The 18,890-nt window shown below is 36.9% G+C and overlaps 1 protein-coding gene across 1 annotated transcript in view; it reads right to left on the bottom strand.

Moving 5' to 3' along the window:
* The window catches only part of LOC132299956 (DExH-box ATP-dependent RNA helicase DExH3), a 48,292-nt gene that overhangs the window by 21,553 nt on the left and 7,849 nt on the right, over positions 1-18,890 (bottom strand). The window contains exons 5-14 of the mRNA XM_059796857.1: positions 17,081-17,176; positions 9,948-10,136; positions 9,515-9,674; positions 9,287-9,417; positions 8,506-8,676; positions 7,037-7,309; positions 5,699-5,893; positions 4,800-5,003; positions 2,196-2,265; positions 1,940-2,088 (exon numbers count right to left, since the gene is read on the bottom strand). Coding sequence (XP_059652840.1) covers positions 1,940-2,088; positions 2,196-2,265; positions 4,800-5,003; positions 5,699-5,893; positions 7,037-7,309; positions 8,506-8,676; positions 9,287-9,417; positions 9,515-9,674; positions 9,948-10,136; positions 17,081-17,176 — 1,638 coding nt within the window. The remainder of the gene's footprint in view (positions 1-1,939; positions 2,089-2,195; positions 2,266-4,799; positions 5,004-5,698; positions 5,894-7,036; positions 7,310-8,505; positions 8,677-9,286; positions 9,418-9,514; positions 9,675-9,947; positions 10,137-17,080; positions 17,177-18,890) is intronic.

The raw sequence follows: 18,890 nt of genomic DNA, 5'->3' as shown, positions 1-18,890 counted from the left end.
CACCAATTTCCATTGAAGCGTGTACTTCAAAGCCACTTTTTCAACTGAGGAACACACTCCTTAATGTGGCCTTATCTGGCAAAGAATATTTGGGACCTCTTAGTCCACAAAAAATTGGGGATACTGCTCATGTCAACCTTAAAATGGGGTTTTTAGCATTCCCCTATTATATAAGCTTATATAAATATAAGTATATACCTGTAAAATTTATCAGATTATCTTAATTCTAAAATAATATAAAAAATAACACAAAATAATTTGGCATAATATGAAATGTCAATATATAGTAGCGTAATTACTATCATAAATTTATTTGTTACATGGGAAACCTACAAAAAATGGTGTCAGTATCTGGTAGAACAAGTACCGGTATGTAGATCACTTGTGACTGATGCATGCATTTCACTACAGTCAAGGATTGATATCCTCCAGCTGACCTTCTTTACTTACTTTCCAGAGATGCATAATTTGTGCAGAAGTATCACAATACGGATAAAAAAATTCAAACTATCACCAACAATTTAGCAGAAAAATGTGGTGCTCAACTGATATTGACATCGCTATGTATTATGTGAGAAATAACTAAAATGATACTCTGATTATCCACTTCAAGCTGACAAGCCATTGGATATCAAATCGATATCTCATCCTTGTCAATGAAATTTTGTAACCTGAGTAAGGGTGACAGGTAGTGCAAGAGTTGATGTGAAATGTTGCTTGCTTCAATAAAAACTAGATAGAGGAATGGGGAAAAAAAAAAATTACTAAAAAAATGGTGAAGTCACAGGACCAATCAAATTATTAGATTTGCCAAACGAGAAGCTTAAAGGATTTTTGAGGAATAAGGACTTGCAAGGTGGCGTGTTGAGGCTTGGAAGGTTACAAAGAAAAGTGACCTGGCAACTAAATCAAATGGGAGAAATGGAAATAAAAGCATACAGTTGTGCTAAAGATCAAACTAGAAAAAGGTGAAGCTGGAGTATAAATCTATTAGGCCAAAAGAGAGGGTAAGATTTGTCATTTTGATAAATACTAAAATGGCAGAAGGTTGTGAAAATAAATTGAAAGCAAACAGATGTAAACAAATATTTGTGCTGTTTATGGGGTTATAATAACTCCAAAATAGAAATAACAGGCACCAGAAAAATATTCCTTCTTGCACAACTTTAAATAGTAAACTGTTACTTATTATTAGGCATAAGCATACCAGATTACCAAAGATGTGATTGACCTAAATCCTATCCTACGTCCACCTCTCTTCTTGTCTTTCTCAATATTCATCAACAGCTACTCAATCACTGTAATACTATCGAAATCCAAAATTCATGTAGTTCAGTTCAACTACATTTCTATATCAGGTTGGGGTTGGATTTTCTCAAGTCATGAGGAAAAAGGAAAAAAATAGCTTGTTGTTTTACTAGAGAACAGATTTCCAGGCTACAAAATATACTTTTATGGTTGTTAACGAAGATCATCATGCCTCACTAAGTCAGTAGTTTGTAAGGAATGGAAATATAGTAACAATGTGCCACAGGGTACTTTGGATAAAACTATGGAGAAGTATTAACCCACATATAATCTCAAATTGATCATGACGAGCTGGTGAACGTCAAATGAAAGTAACAATAGATTTGTTACTTTTAATTTTTTTATTATCATTATTACTTTTTTCAGGTCTTCAAGACTTCTAGTCAGCTTTTATTTTTCTTTTTTGATGCAAAATCTTGCAGAAGGTTCTCCAGTAATTTCTTCTACAAAAGCAGAGATGTGACAAAAATCAAACTTGTTACCTTTTTCTTTTTCCTGAGCACTCTCCTTACTGCCTCATACAAAATTTCACCATAGATAAACTAGAAACGATGCTCAACATTTAAGTTGAAAAGAATGAAACAGCCCGTACAGGCACAGGAAGAAGTAGGAAGTTGATTATCATACTTACATCCTTTTTATCTTGAGGCAAAAGGAAAGGATCCCTGACACTAAGGCCAGCAACAATTGTCAGAACAGGATCAAAGCAACGAAAGATGGCACCCATTATGATCATTTTCCCTAGCTTGGGATCCACTGGAAGCATCGACAAAAACTTTCCTGATTGAAAAATGGAGGATGGAAGAAAAAGAAAGATTTATTAGACTAACAGCACATAAAAAGAAAGTGATTCATTAACACATGTATTCTCTCATAAATGGACTGACCAAGATGTGTAAGATTTTCGTTCTCATCCAATGCTCCAATCAATTTCAAAAAATCAACAGCATTTTGGACCTGTAACACGTTGAAGTTTGCAATATGAGTCATTTAAAGAGAGAAATGTTTGAAACAAAATTAAGAAGCTAATGCACCAGAAAATAGCATGTAAATGTCAACATAAAGTAGATCTATAGTTCTTCAGGATATCAGTTCTTGAGACAAATATCAACAATAATATTATTAAGCTCAAGCCTCAGGTTTCATATTACCTGTGCAAGGAGCAAAATTATGCACAATAGAGTGCAGAAGGCATGTTTCAGACACACACACACACACAGAGGACCATGTTTAATAATAACTACAGACAATTAAGCAATCTAAAGAAAACAACAATATTTTTTAGCCTACATATTAATAGAAATTATTTTCTTTGAAAAGAAAATGAGACACATCTTTAAAATGAAAACAATATACACTGGAATATGAGACTGAAATTAACCAATAGTGAATCCCAGTGTTAAAAATCTAGGAAGGTATAGACCAACGGAAATGAATAACGCGGAGCTGAAGAAGAAAGGGAGAAAACCTGCAATTAAAATACGTACTAAAATTCAACAAAGGGATGTAAAAGTTGGAAAGGGGCTAAAGGGCACACCATTATTAGACTATTAGTCATCTGATTGTTGGAGTCTTGGGAGGGTCTGGAGACCCCTTGCATCAGCAGATTCTGCACATCTTTAGAGTTGATTTACCCATTCCATGAGTTCAACTTTTGGGAGTGCATACAATTGGCACCCAAAAGGGCAACCTCATCATATCTCAGCACTTTCTCAAAAGGGCAAGTTATTGGAGGCCTCTGAATTTTAAAATTTTGAAGATGCCATGAAGTACAGAGACCACTGTTTGTCTGTTTTTACTGATGTGAAAGTTATGTCATACGTGACTACTATCTTGTGTAGAATGTAACCTGTAGTACCACAAAAGTTCAATTATGTGCATATAGGCAGATATATCTATGAAAACTGCATCTACGACATCCTATTAGTTAGAATAGATTTTTTTTTACAAACTTTTTTGAGAAACAAATTACAATATCACCTAAACCCATATGCAGGATCAAAGACTTAAGCATTCAGCAAGATCTATCTACGTAATTGTATCTACGATCCACTGTCAGTTAGATTAGATTTTTATTTACACGGTTTTGCTTAGAAGTCATTATTGGAGCTCAAGTTTTCAAGTAAAATAAGGCCATTGCTTAGTGAACTGGTAAAAGCTCAAGCTGACGAGCGTGAGGACAGGGTTTGACTCCAAGAGCAGCCACTTTGTGCCAAAAAGAAAAGAAAAAATTGTCAAGTGTTAAGTTTGTCTCCAACTTCAACTTCCACTCCCAGTACCCAGTGTAGGAAGCAGCAGTACTGGGTAATGATCGCTAGAAATCTATTCCATAATTCATATTACCACATGACATGTTAATCCCATATGTTATTAAACATTTATATTCTTAACGATGATGATTATAATAGTTTTCAATATATGAAACTTTGATATGTATGTTTCTGACACAAGGGTGACTAAAATCTACAGCTTGTCGAGTTCAAATTATTATGTTGAACCTAAAATAGGATGCTCAGAGATCTGAAGAATCAGGAGTGGTTGAACTCGTCTTCGGAAAGTCACTTTCAGGTATTGGCTAACACATGGACTTGGAACATCAGCTAAATTTGGAAAAGGGTGCTAGAACAGAATGATTACCCAATATTAAAGTAAACAATGATTAGCCATGCTAAGAAATTTGTGGTGTAATTCTTCAGCCTACAAAGCTACAGATGTTAGAGCCACTTCTTCAACATTAAAACACTGCTGCCAACAGATATGTTAAGATCCTAATATAGAAGAATGATGGATTTCATCAACATTTCATCAATATAATCTTCTTAGATTATGGCAAGCATCCAGTTACTTTTGCCACTTGTCCAATTTGCCCTAAACATGAACTGGTTGTTCTAATCTTTGAAAGAAACAACTGCACTAAATTATTCACAATGGTGGTTGAATGTGCAGCACATATGCCATTCTTATTATTAAATTGGAGAGCATAAAACAACAAAATTATATAGCAAGGCTGAACATTCCTTGTAATCAACAACCTGGCCTACTTTTAGGTCATGTATTGCTTGCATATACACTGTACAGAGTAAAATTGCCAAAATTCACCAAATTGCATGAACATAAATCAATAATTCTTTCCCCAACAGGACATCTGAGTATTATTGTTTACCTACAAGAAGCATAACATCATCTCTTTCATAATAGCTTATATGGAACAGTTGTAGCAATTTAGGCATTCCATAAAATCTCACATATCATACATATGCTCAGATATGGATTTACTGTCGCGATTCCGCAAAATATTGATTCAAAATACAACCAGAGCATTTCCCAGAAATTCAGACAAGCAAATTGTAAAAAGATAATAAGCCATTGCTGACATTAAACCTCAGTTCCATATAAATTCTCTACCACAAGTTACGGCTTGTGACATATATCGTAGACCTCAAAAAAAGATTACTGAAAAGGAAAATTAAAATATAACCAAAACTACTTACAGCCAATGGTTTAGGTGGCTGCAGAGCTGATGACAAGAATTCTCCTATACTTCCAACTTGCAAACTTTTTATTTGCAGGCACAGAGAGTTCAAAGGAGTTCTTAGAAGTTCAGGAAGTTGATATTCGGCAAAAGATTCATATACACATCTGGGGTAAAGGTGGTAGCACTCGCCTGGCTGCACACGACCGGCCCTACCTCTTCTCTGCAACCCAAATATAACAGACAAAACAAGATGTGGTAATTAGCATAACAGATGAACAGCAGGACATTAATGCTACAAAGAAAGATATAAAAAGGAAGAAATAACAGATGATCCATGAAACCCTATAAAGTAGAAGGTCGGCTGCCATGCCGTCTATGTCCAATAATTCATGCAAACAAACACCCACTACCAACATACAGAAATGCATATCCATACACAGAAATCCGCATGAAAAAAGAATATGTCCAAACAAAGCACAGTTATTGAATATGATGACCCAACATGTCTACGTAAGCAGGTTCTGCTGCTTTATATAATTATATTCTATAATTGCGTGCAATTGAGCAAGAAGGACGAATGATGGTACAAATGAAGATATAAAAAAGAAGTGAATAACAGATGATCCATGAAACCCTATAAATTATGTAAAAGGTGGGATACCGTGCAGAGTTGCAGACTATGTTGAATAATTCATGCAAGCAAAGATCCTCGACCAACATACAGAGATACAAATCCATAAACACACATCCGCATGAAAAATAATATGCTCAATTGCATGCTATGAAGGAGTATAAAGCACCAGAACCTGCTTGCGTACGCATGTTGGGTCATCATATGCAATAATTGTGGTTGATTTGGATATAGACAAAATCATGTTTAAGTGAAGCAAACCAAGAGTAATAGAAGTAACTTACTTGCCGAGCTGAAGCTTGCGATATCCAAGAAGGCAATAAACAAGGAGTATTATTTAGAGCATCATAAGTAGTCTCCTTTGCTTTTCCACAATCAACCACATAAACTATATCATTGATCGTAATACTTGCTTCTGCCATATTTGTGGCAAGTACAATTTTACGCACATTAGGAGGTGGCTTCTCAAATATGAGTTTCTGCAAGAATATTACAATTTAAGGTATTAAATAATATGATATGCAGCCAAAACAGTGGAAATGAAATGTAATAGTGATAAAAAAAAAAAAAAAAACTTTAACTGAAGAGAAAGAAGTATGGGAGAGAAGAAGTGAAAAAGTCAATGATTAAGTAAAGAATCTTTCTCATAGAGTAGAGAGAGACTAATAATGGCAATAAGTAAAATTCAAATATTCTCATGGTTAACAGAAATAAAAGTACTCAAGTATGGGTGAAGTATAGTGGTGGTATAATATCCATTGCTCATAAGCATGAAAGCTGTTACGACAAATGCAGCGAACCAAGAGCAAATTACAAATCACAACAGAAAAATGAACACGCCACACAAAAAGAACACAAAGGTTCTCATGGTTCAACACAAGTTATGCTTACCTCCATGGTGAAAATCTAGCGATAGGTTTCACTATGTGAAAATCAGGAGATTACAAGTTTCAGCCCCCAAACCCTAGCTTTCACTCTCACTCTCACTCTCTTTCCTGCGATTTTCAGTGCCTCTTGTTATCCCACTCCAAACCCTAAACGCCCTTACATACCAGGCTACAAGAGCGTACTAAACAGGGTCCACGACCCGCAGGCAAAAAACAAGTCAACAAATTTTCCTGTTTTGGGTTGCGACCGGTCCGAAACAAAATTCGGACCATAACATCACAAAAGCAAATTAAAGAAAGTTTAAAACCATGCATGATTACGAGGGGGAGATCGAGAGGGAAAGGGAGAAAAGAGATCAGCAATGCAAAAATAATGAAGAAAATTATTGACTGCCTTGAAAATAATTACAAAATAGACTTTAATTCTATTCTGAAATTGACAAAATCCCCAGGTTGAGAGAGAGAGTGATATCATGGCTGAAAGTGTCTACCCTAGGCTCTCATATTTACCTTTTAGAATTATAACGAACTTGTCATATTGGGTTTGCACAACACTTCAGTTCTTATCATACATCTCTATTGCAACCTTTAAGTTGTCAGTAGGTATTTTTGCTAATTTGTGGTGCCAAAATGGTGTTATATTATTGAATTTGACTCCAACCCAACCTACCCATTGTCAAAACAACTATAATAACAATAATAATTTCAAGCAGAGAAGTGGAGACAGAAACATACCTGTTCAGATGTTGCCATTGAACCATGGCATGTAAGCAGTAGAACCCTGTTAGGGTCTCCCAAGAGAGGATGAGCTTTAAGCTGATCCCTCAAGCAACTGATATCCTCCCAGCCAGTCATAAATACTAAAACAGCACCAGGCCTTTCCTTCCGACATATGTGGCATAAAACAGCCTCAATTAGATTAAATCCGATGCAGTCAGGAGTCCAACATGACAGTGAATCACGTGCCCTTGAGCTATAATTCTCAAAACTTGATTTTTCAAGAGCATCCTATGAAAAATAAAAAGAAGAAAAAAAATAAATTAATCACATCTCATTTATTGTAAAAAGCTTCAAAATTACAAGAATAGATTCTAAGTTCTATCTATAGCCTTCTGCTGACAAAAGAAAATTCTCTAAAGCCTCTTCTATTTTTTCTCCTCCTGGTCTTTATTAAGAACAATTTCAAGAAAGTAGAACACAAGAATCTGAAGAAAACACTACTTCGAATTGCAATAAATAAAAGAGGGTTGCCATCAGATTCAAAACAAATGGGGATATGCCGCTTACTGACCGTAGAGGCGGGCATAACATGCTAGGCAGCAGGCAAGAAATGTGTTGAAAAGACAAACTGCACCTCACTTGACCAGCTAGTTCTTTTCATTTTTTTTTCCCTTTTCTTTTGGCTGTATATTATTGGCCAACTAGTTAAGAGTAGAACAACAAAACCCAACTCAATGAAGCCTTTTTCCCAATTATTTGGGTCGGCTAAATGAATCTTTTTTTGCCGTTTTGCTCTCTAATTCAGAATTTTGTTTTGATAAACATCAGAGGAAATAAATTTGACAAAATAAATTTGACGGGATTTGTAGGACAAAATAAAGTTAGGGTTTCCCCTCACCATGTATTCACCCCACCAGTGTTGAACCCCAACTTTTGAAATCATCAGCCCTGAGCCACATGTTTTCAAATTTGAATGAAGCAGGAAATACCCCATAACAGCCAAGTGTTGCGCAAAACTCGCCTCATCACCTTCTACTTGGTCTAGGTGAGCTTTCGAAAGGGATAACTTCCACCTCATACTTATATTGTACAAACAATTATCTAATAAAAATATTTAGTCTAGGAGGAAAGCTACAAAATAAACCTAATAAATAAAAAATAATAATGGTATTTGCCTGTAAAAAAAGCTTTTAAAACACTTAATATCAGTAAGCTTTGCCAAAGTAAGATGTTCGGGAAAGAAAGAAAGAAAGAAAGAAAGAAGAAAGAAAAAGAAAAAAAAAAGAAGAAAAAAAAAAAAAGGAACTTGAACCACCTACACAGTATATAGAAAAGAAAGAAAAATAAATAAAATTAACATAAAAAAGGTTCATGAAATCTTGTAAGGCTCATGCATGAAAGCAGTGCAATGACTAACAATGAAAGTGTGACTTCTTGTGAAACAAATTCCAAATGGTTATTGAATTTTCAGTACAGTGGGATACCTCAACAAGAGCAGTGATCTGGTTTTTCCTTTTCCGTGGCAATAGCTGTCTTTGTGTTTTCCATGTCTTCTCTTGGCCATAATCATCAATTTGGTTGAATGAAGTCAACTTATATCCAGTGATTTCCAATACATCTTCCAGAAAGTGTGCCCTCACAGGGTAAGTAAAGCCCTGAATTTCGTATAAAACACGCTTAGCATAAATGGGGAAACTTTTAGAAGAATAAGCCACTTTTATATATATATAAAAAAAGACTAAGAATAAATGAGGAAACTTTGAGAAGAATAAGCCTCCTTTTGCTAGCAAAGTACAGAGTTCCACACGTGTATACTTATCTTAAGTCATTTAAAGCAGTAATACCCATTAAGAAAATGTTGAGAGACATGCATGCATGACACTGGCCTCTTAATGTGATCAGATGAACAAACTCTCCAGTTCAAGCTTAAACAAATTCATATTATGGAAATACTCGAATAGAGAGATGGCCTCCAGAAATCAATGAAACATGTGACTTCAATTTCGGAAAACTGAACTACGGTATCCACGAAAGTAAGACTTTGCTATAATTATTTGTTGTACAAGTCTCTCTAACACAAGATCTCCTCCTGTGCAACTCTGGAGTTTAATAATGGTCAAAATGGGGCAGGTTTTGCTCTTTATGAACATTACACAAGCTACAACGAGAAGGCTAAGCTCCAAGACCAACCTATCAATCAAAAATGTAGTTCTTTTACGTGCACAAAAATCTTTGTAAGCTAAGACAAACTCAAGTTCAGCCTACCGGAATATGAATTGTTGGTGCTCCTCCAAAAAAATTTGAAAATAGCTCAGCATTCAGAGTAGCACTCATTAAAATCAATCTCAAATCTTGACGTCGTGGAAGAAGATCCTTCAACACAATCAATAAGAAGTCTGGTAGATAAGAGAAAAGGCAGAAATGTTAATAATTGAAACAGAATGATTCTCTACAAAAGCCCAAATGTTCAAGTAAATCAATTTAAAACTGCACCTTCGTTCATGCCTCTCTCATGAATTTCATCAACAAAAACATGCGTAATACCATTCAGGTTGCGGTCACTCAAGAGTCGTCGAAGCAATATACCACTAGTACAAAAAAGCAGATGGGTATTTTTCCCTTTCATACCCTCCAATCGAACTTTATAGCCAACCTATCAAAAAATCTCTGTTGTTGAATGGCAACTAGAAAAAAGAAGTTACAAACGGGCCAGTGGCCTAGCGGTATCAGCCTCTTACTTCCCAAAGGGAGGTCAGAGGTTCAAGTCTCAGAAGAGACAAGTGTGTGTGAGTACCAACTAGGAAAAAAACCTAGAAAAAAGAAGTTCTGAATTTGAAACTAGTTTTCAGCAAAGAAGAAATCCATTGCTCCAATGACTAATTAAAAACACAGAAAGTAAATGAATGAAACACGGAAACAGGCTCACAGATTCCCCAAGAGGCTCTCCCCTCTCTGTAGACACTCTTTCTGCAACAGCCATGGCAGATATTCTTCGAGGCTGAGTACAAATTATGCTACAGAATGCTCCACGACCAGATTCTATTTCTGACTCCAATATATATTGAGGAAGTTGGGTGGTCTTACCACAACCAGTCTCCCCGGAAATTACTACAACCTATCATTGTAAAAACTGATTAGAAATGCTGGAAATAAACATTAACATACATACAGCTTACTTGAAAGTCGATAATTTATTTACATAAATTAACAGAAAAAATAATCATTTCACAAGACATGAGGTTCACAATATACATAAAACTACATATAAACTTAGGCATGCGTGTAAGCATTTCAGAAATTACACTACAAAGGTACACACCTTGCAAATAATACACAGATCAAACCAGTGGTTTCTTAAATCCCAGCCACTTCAGGTTGTCCAAGCACTGGGCATTATGGCACAAAATAAAAGCACTACAAAGAAATGAAATCATATAACTTGTAGGAAGGCAGTTGCAGGCCTTCAAAAGTAGCACTCAGATCAGACCAGAATTTTCAGAAGGGGTTACATGTTGTTAGTTCTCCTCCTGTGAGCACTCCACACAGAGTCTTAGTTTAATAAGTTAAGCTCATTCTAAAAGTAACTTACCTTTAAGATATGGTTTAAGAACACTGCATATGGTTCTTCATAAGCTTGTCAGGCCGAGTTAAAAACCATTAGATATGGGTGAATAACCAATACCAGTTTTGGTCTTACCCATGCAGATGCTAAGATGGTAAACTATATTTTTTCCTAACCTTTAGCATTATTTTTCAAAAAGTGGCCAAGCCCGAGAGTTTACCATTTCAATGTTAGACAAGGGATGTGCAATTAAGAGAGAGAGAGTATGTTCCCTGGGAAGTAATGAGTGCGATTTTGATGTCAATAAAATCCACATGAATTGAAAGAAATGTGACAAGACTCTGATAAAGGATGTGGTCTATGTAATGTAATACCAAGAAGAACTTCCTTTCAATTGAGCTTTTATGTGCTTTGATCTCTACGAAAGATAAAGGTTCAAACTTCAAAAATGTATAAAGAACTCAAGTATAGACTAGATCTCAGTTTTAAACCAGGACCACTTGATATACAACTAATCCAACACTTGACTCTATTATATCCTTAATGACTAAGGTGTTGTTTGATAACTCAATTCAACACTTAATTCTGAATAAATTAAGCACTTATTCAATTAAGTGTGTTTGATAACGCAATTTGAATATCGCTGAAAACAATAAGCGGCACTTAAAATGGGGTAAAATTTTAAGTGACAAGGACATCACTTATCACTAAATGTTGAACGCTGAACGCTAAAAATTCAAAAAAATATCAATAAAAATATTTAATTTTTAATTACCACTTAAACACTTTAGTACTTAAAATTCAGCTCTTAAAATTTTCAGTACTTAATTTTCAATTTTATGCACCTGAATCCATGAGGATTCTTCCCCTTCCAATTCTGAAAATCTGTGGCTTAAGATAAATTTTATCCCTAGGTTTTGAAGTAGTTTAACCTGCTCAAACACAAGGGTTCATCGAGTGTGAGTTTCTATTTCATTTCAAAACTTGAATCCTAAAAGGAAAATTGGAACAAACACATTTCGGAGATGAGCATATTGGAGGAAATATCATCGCTTCTTAGAAACAAATAAATGGGAAGGTAAAGAAAGAGCGAAAAATGGGAAGGCAAAGAAAGAGAGAGAGAAAAAAAAAACTATAAGAGAATTCCTTAAAGGATTACAAGTTCTGTGCCAAAGCACAATAATCAGAAGATGAAAATTTAGAAGAAAGGAGGGGGAAGAGAAGAAATTCCTGAGGGTTATTTTTTGTGTTCAAGGCTCAAAAACGATTGGGAGGAGGGAGGAAGGGAGAAGGAAAAGGAAACAAACAAGGTGAGTTGAAGTAGATTTCCAAGCCTCGCGATCAAAACCCGAGGGAGAGAGAGCATGCTCTTTCAATAATTTATCAGTGAAAATAAAATATCATCTCAGAAGTGCATAAACTTTTCCCAAGAGACCTATATATAGGTTTAACAAAACACTAGAAACTAAAAATTTATGAAGGTAACAACTTCTTTGTAGGTAATGCAAAATTAATGCTATCCCCCATAATAACATATCAAATCTTTTGGCTCAAGTGGTATCCCCTCCTCCTTCCAAGTGAAAGGTTGAGGAATCAAGACCCCTTAGGGGCAATAGTGGATGCGTGTGAGTTGGGTCTGTGAGTGCTTACTTACCCAAAATAAGGACTAATACCTTATCCCAAAACCTATAAGATCTGAACATAAGAAAAATAGAAATTCCAAATTTAAAAAGGAAAAAGACCCACCCTCATTACAACTGAAACTTTTTTTTTTTTTTATAAGTAAAATGTATTAGAAAGCGTTCAAAAGGGGAACGCGTCCCGAGATATACACAAAAAGAATCTATGAACTCAAAGAACCCAAAAAGTCCACAATGTCCTCTAAAGAAGAATAATCCCTCCCCCAACCCCAACAAAAAAGGGTACAAATAATAGAAAATTTCAGCTCTCCAATAGAGGACTCCTTCCCATCAAAAGATCTTTTGTTCCGCTCTTTCCAAAGACTCCACCAAACGTGACTTTTCCACCCTTGGAGAGATATTGCTTTTTCCAACCAGCCAATCTTCTCTCGACCCGCTCAATCACCAAGTCCCAACTTCCCACCCTCCTTGCCGAGTCCCCCAGCGGTAGACCCAAATAAGAAATAGGGAAGCGTTGCGTCCCACAGCCTAAAACAGCAGCCAGAGAATCCACATCCTGCACCTCCCCCACAGGGACAAGCACACTTTTACCCACATTGACTTTCAGACCAGAGACAGCCTGAAAACAAACCAAAACACATCTCAAATACTGCAACTGGGACACCTTTGCCTCACAGAAAACAATAGTATCATCCGCAAAAAGAAGGTGAGAAATCTCCATCTGCTGAACCAATTCAGGGCCGAGCTTGAAACCCCTAATAAACCCCAAATCCACATCCCTTCTCATCAACCAACTAAGGGCCTCCATAACAATAATAAACAAAAATGGGGAAAGAGGTCCCCCTGCCTCAGACCTCGAGAACTACCAAAGAATCCCGTAGGAGACCCATTAACCAAAATCGAAAATCTGACAGTGGAAACACATGTAGTAATCCATTTCCTCCATTTCGCACCAAAACCCATCCTCTCCAACAGATACAACAGGAAATTCCAACTGACATGATCGTAGGCTTTTTCGATATCCAGCTTACAAAGAACACCAGGAACACCACTACTAAGTCTAGAATCCACGCATTCACTGGTAATGAGAGCCGAGTCCAGAATCTGTCTACCCCCAATAAAGGCATTTTGGGACTCAGAAACAACTCCATCAAGCACCTCCCTCAGCCTAAGCGCAAGGACTTTTGCAATGATCTTATAGATACACCCAATCAGACTAATTGGTCTAAAATCCTTGACATTAGAAGCACCACCCTTCTTAGGAATAAGGGCAATAAAGGATGCGTTCAGTGATTTCTCAAATCTCCCCGTGGAATGAAACTCATGAAAAGTGCTCATAATCTCAAGCCTAACCACCTCCCAACTTTCCAGCAAAAATTTCATAGTAAAACCATCGGGGCCTGGAGCCTTATCGCCATTACAACTCTTGAGAGCCTTCAACACCTCCTCCTCCGAAAAAGGAACCTCCAGCCCATCCCTTTCCAAAATAGAAATAGAGTCAAAATGAAGGTCATCAAGCCTTGGCCTCCATCGAAGAGGCTCGATAAAGCCTTTGGTAGAAAGAGACAATACCATTTCGCACCTCAACCTCTGTAGACAGGACCGTACCATCCACACACAGTCGCCCAATATGGTTGCCCCTCCTATGAGCATTAGCAGTTCTATGAAAAAACTTGGAATTACGATCCCCCTCTTTGAGCCATAAGGCCCGAGATTTCTGGCGCCACGAGATTTCCTCCAATAGAGCAATTTCTACACATTTTGCCTGACAAGCTGCTCTCCTAATGCGATGAGACTCAGAAAGAACACCCTCCCCTTCCATTCTATCGATCTCGGCAATATCAGCCAAAGCCCTATTCTTCCTCCACTCCAAATTCCCAAACTCCTCCTTATTCCACCTTTTGAGCTTATTCTTCAGGGGTCGAAGCTTGCTTGCAAGAATGAAACTGGACGTACCCACCACCGGGTTCTCCTCCCACCAAGAAAGCAAAGAAACCTGGAAATTATCCGCTCGAAGCCAAATGTTCTCAAATCTAAAAGGAGTGCAACGAGATCTCAAACCTCCACAATCCAAAACCAAGGGGATATGGTCCGAGGTAAACCTAGCAAGCACAGCTAGAACAACATCCAGGAACTTCTCCTCCCAGTCACCGGAAATCAGAAATCTATCAAGCCGAGAAAAAGTTGGCTATTCCCTCCCGTTGGACCAAGTAAAAGAAGCTCCCTCAAGAGGAAGATCAATAAGCTGATGACCATCAATAAAATCAGAAAAATGCATCATAGCTTTAGTCCACGAACCACCTGTAGATCACTCTGCCGGTGACCTAACCACATTAAAATCACCGGCAACACACCAAGGAAGAGACCACCTCCCCTTCACCCCACTCAACTCCTCCCACAACCCATCCCTCACACCATCATCAACCGGCCCATACACCCCAGAAAAACCCCAAGAGAACCCATCCTCCTCCAACTGAAACTACTGATAACAACATAACTTATATGACCTTCATGCCACAAAACTTCAGGATATGTACTTAGGGTTGTGTCCACCATTATCAGAAAGTTATGATACAAGCAATCGTCAATACATCACAAGATGAGAACCATAATCCATCTCCTTTACAGGGAAAAATTATGAGCTGCTCCCTGTAAAATTACAAAATAAACAGTGTGCCCTCCTGTCAGCAAATGGCATGGGTAGACTTTGTAGAAGACAAGATCCTAGGGAGTAACTTTGAGAATCAATGACTTACTACTATTGATTGCCAAAAAAAGAAGAAGATTAGGTATGTGTCGTATTACTTTAACAACACAAAATATTTTGGGGCTGTCATTAACCAACTAAAAAGGTAATTGCAGTTGTCTTTGCCTTCGGCAACAATTCCGTAACAACATGGCAAGTTTCTCAACCAACGCTTCTGCTAAAACTCTACCATAAAGCGCTATAGGATTATCTTTTCATTGTGAGAGAGAGAAAGAGAGATTGCATGTTTCCAAAATTCTAATAGAAGTTGGTATTACTTATTAGACAGTGCATAATAATCCTAAAAATCACAAATAGTAATTAAACAGTGCTAAATCCAAACCATAAATGAGTTTGAAAAAAAATAAACAGGTACACTTATGTTAAATCTTTTTCAAATAGCACAATGAGAATGCACTTCGTTTGTTAAATAAATACTTAAAGATGTAGTGGGTAGAAGTAGGGCTGCAAAGGAGCCAAGCTTTCGACAAACAGCTCGAGCTCGGCTCGTTAAGAGGTCGGTTCATGTACATTTGTTTAGTAAACGAACCAAGCTCAAACAAAATTTATAGGCTCGTTTATTAAACGAGCCAAGCTCAAACACCTCCATACTCGACTCATTTGTTCATGAACACGTTCTTGAAAAAACTCATTTAAGATCTCATTTTAGGCTCGGTAAAAGGTGTTATATATAAGTGTATATATATTATTGAATATATATATATATATATATATATATATATATATATATATATATATATATTCAGCCCCATACAAAACCTCAAAACTTTTAATCTCTTAGACATATATGAAGCCAAACCCAAACCAAATAACTTTTAATCTCTTACATATATATGAAGACCAACCCAGGGTTAAAAAAAAAAAACACAACCCAAATGATTTGGTCCCTTTTAAGAACAAAACCCCTACTAATTTAAGCCCATCATATATATATACATGGGTGTATCTAACCCTAATCACTTTCTAGATTCCACTGCCTTTACACAATTAAACGATTCAAACTCTAGCCGCAGTGAGTCTATGACACTTTCGTCGCTGATGGCCACCGGTGATTGCCCATTCATTTTGTTCACTTCTCTCTCTATCTCCCTCTTTCAAGAATTTCCAGGTACTGAGATTACAATTTATTTTTTGCCTTTCATTCAATCACCTTTTTATTCAATCTGGATATGGGGTTTCATTTAAAGTGATTATGGGGCTTCCTTCAAAATTTTGTGCAGTGTAAAGATTTGTTCTCTATGTCTATCAACTCTCAGTTGTGTCAGCATCGGCGTCAGTGTCTTTCATCCAAGTTGGTTATGAGCCAGATTAATCCTTTCTGTCTGTTCCATTTCTCTGTCAAAAATTTCTCCCTCTCTTACTGTTCAGCGTCCACCAATTTTATGGAGCTGTTGAGCCGAGCTCAAGCTCCGCGAAACATAGACAGGCCGAGCTCGGACATTACTTTTAAGGTTCAATCCGATCTCGAGCCGAGCTTAATCACCTTTGCCGCCTGACCGACCCGAGCTCGAACACATCACTATTCGACTTGGCTCGTTTACAGCCCTAGGTAGAAGTGAACCTAAAAACAACTAACCATTGTTTTCTTCTTTGGATAAGGTAAGATTTTTGAAGATGTGCAAGGATAGGATCAAGTAAGTTACCCAATGGCCTTAGTAGAAACAACTTAAGAAATAACAATCCACAAAGCAAGACGGTGTGCTATAAGAAAAGTACAAATTGATCTTCTAACCCAAATCTAAACAGGCATAATTGGATCAAGCTTTGAAATAGTCTTGTCGCTTCCAGACACACCCACCCACACACAAACAAACACACACACACACACACACACAAAAACCCATAATTCACCACTCAAAAACAAATCAGAAGATTAAACCCCAAGGAACTCCCCACCAGGAAAAATAAAAAGGCCATAACTTCCAAGCAGGACCATAACCTATATAAGTGGGGAAATTAAACAAAGGTCAGGAAAGTACTAAGCCCAAAAAAAAAAAAGAAGTCCCTGAAGTACAAATATCCATACTAGATTAAGTTCATTTGCAAGGCTGAAAAGCTTGATAGGAAAGGGTGTGATTCCTAAGTGAAACCTGATTCCGTGCAATTGATTGAAGCAGCCTTTCCTTCTCACTGAATGCAGGGAGAGATTTCCGGAAATCTAGCATCTTCTTGCCTTCAGGTGATTCCTGTGGATAAAAGGGCACATTCAATTCAAAAGCAAGCATATCAAGTGAAGCAAACACAAGCTGCAAAAACTACACAACTAAGTAGTGGTTTGTTATTGAAGAAAAGCAATCACCAAGACTCTCAATTATTATCTATATTGAAAAGAATAATAATAAAAATAGTATTAATCAAGTCTGTCTTTATTTCATGTACTCGTACACATATTGCAGGTGATTTTAAACTGTTGGACCTTCTTGAACTCCAAATCCTTAGAAGCTCATGGGGATCGTTTAGAACAGAAGATAAAACTGAAAGTAAAAACACAGTCAATGGATCCAATCGATATTCTTCTAATCTCTAATAAACAAATCACCATATTTTCTTCACTAATCTTCGGAGGTGAATTACATATGAATTTTCCTCCATTCCTATCCACATTCAAATAGTTAGTGACACTCCTTTTTTGGTATACCTAATCCAGGTGAATTTTTGAAGTTAAAATCATGACATGAGCCTAGTTAAAATTCCAATCTAACCCAACCTGAATCGAATATGATAAGCTTGTGATATACCCACAGTAGGTCATGCATCACGACAAGGCATACGTGGAACAATTAGCTTTACTTGGATGAGGCGAACCTAAGCCCCAATGGACTAGCCCAAATCTCAAACTGAGTTGCCAAAAACTAGTGAAAACATCTCAAAACTAGACCCCTAAATCTTGCTTGGGTTAAATGGATTATGACAACTTAACAAGAATAATAACTCCAACGAATATTTTCGTAGTGTCGAACTATAATTCCACAACTCTGGACAATTAAAGGGCTTTTAATAAATCCAAGAAATTAACAGCACAAAAAGAATAAATATAATAATTTTGAGAGTTTAGTAGGACGGGGGCCAAGATGTTATTTATTTATTTATTTGATAAGTAAGATTTTATTGAAAACGCTCAAAAGGGAAGCGGAACCCAAAGTAAACAAGGGCCAAAGGGTGCCTTAGACCTTCAAAGAGGCCAAAAAAACAATAATCTCCTCCATAGATCTATATTCTCTCCCTAAGACCCAACAAAAAAGAGTGAGACTTGAACTCAAGCATTTAGACAGGGGACAAGATGTTGTTCAACCTTCTTTTGAGACTTGAACTCAAGCATTTAGTTCTGCGACCAATATGCTTATGACTATATTAATAGGCGTATTCTGTACTCACTTTATTTCACAGTTGCAGCAAAGTGGATGTCAAAACGAGGTTGATGACTCAGAAGATGAATTTGTTTTTGTGTTGCCTAGACCAAGTCAAAGACATGATGCCATATTCGTTGTTGTGGATCATTTTTCGAAAGTGGCGCACTTCATCTATTATTCTAAGACTTTCGTTGCTGTCCACATTGCCAAACTTCTTTTTCAAGAAGTTGTCCGGATTCATGGGTGGCACAACACCATTGTTTTTGATCGAGATATAAAAATTTGGAGTTATTTTTGGCGGACAATATGAAAGTTGCTGAATACAAGGCTGGAAATTTCTTCTTCTCATCCACAAACTGATGGACAAACCTATGTCATTAATCATATCTTGGGTGACTTGCTTCATTCTCTTGTTGGTGACCATATTACTAGTTGGGACCAGATTTTTCCTATTGCTGAATTTGCGTACAACAGTTCTGTAAACAGGACCATTGGGAGCAACCCCTTTGAGATTGTGATAGGCTTACATCCTAGGCAGCCAATTGACTTA

Source organism: Cornus florida, unplaced genomic scaffold (genome assembly GCF_030987335.1).
Source record: "Cornus florida cultivar Cherokee Brave unplaced genomic scaffold, ASM3098733v1 CherokeeBrave_3.0.0_Hap2_Chr03, whole genome shotgun sequence".
Taxonomy (NCBI): domain Eukaryota; kingdom Viridiplantae; phylum Streptophyta; class Magnoliopsida; order Cornales; family Cornaceae; genus Cornus; species Cornus florida.
Note: the sequence above shows the minus strand (reverse complement) of the source record. Positions and strands in the feature narration are given on the sequence as shown.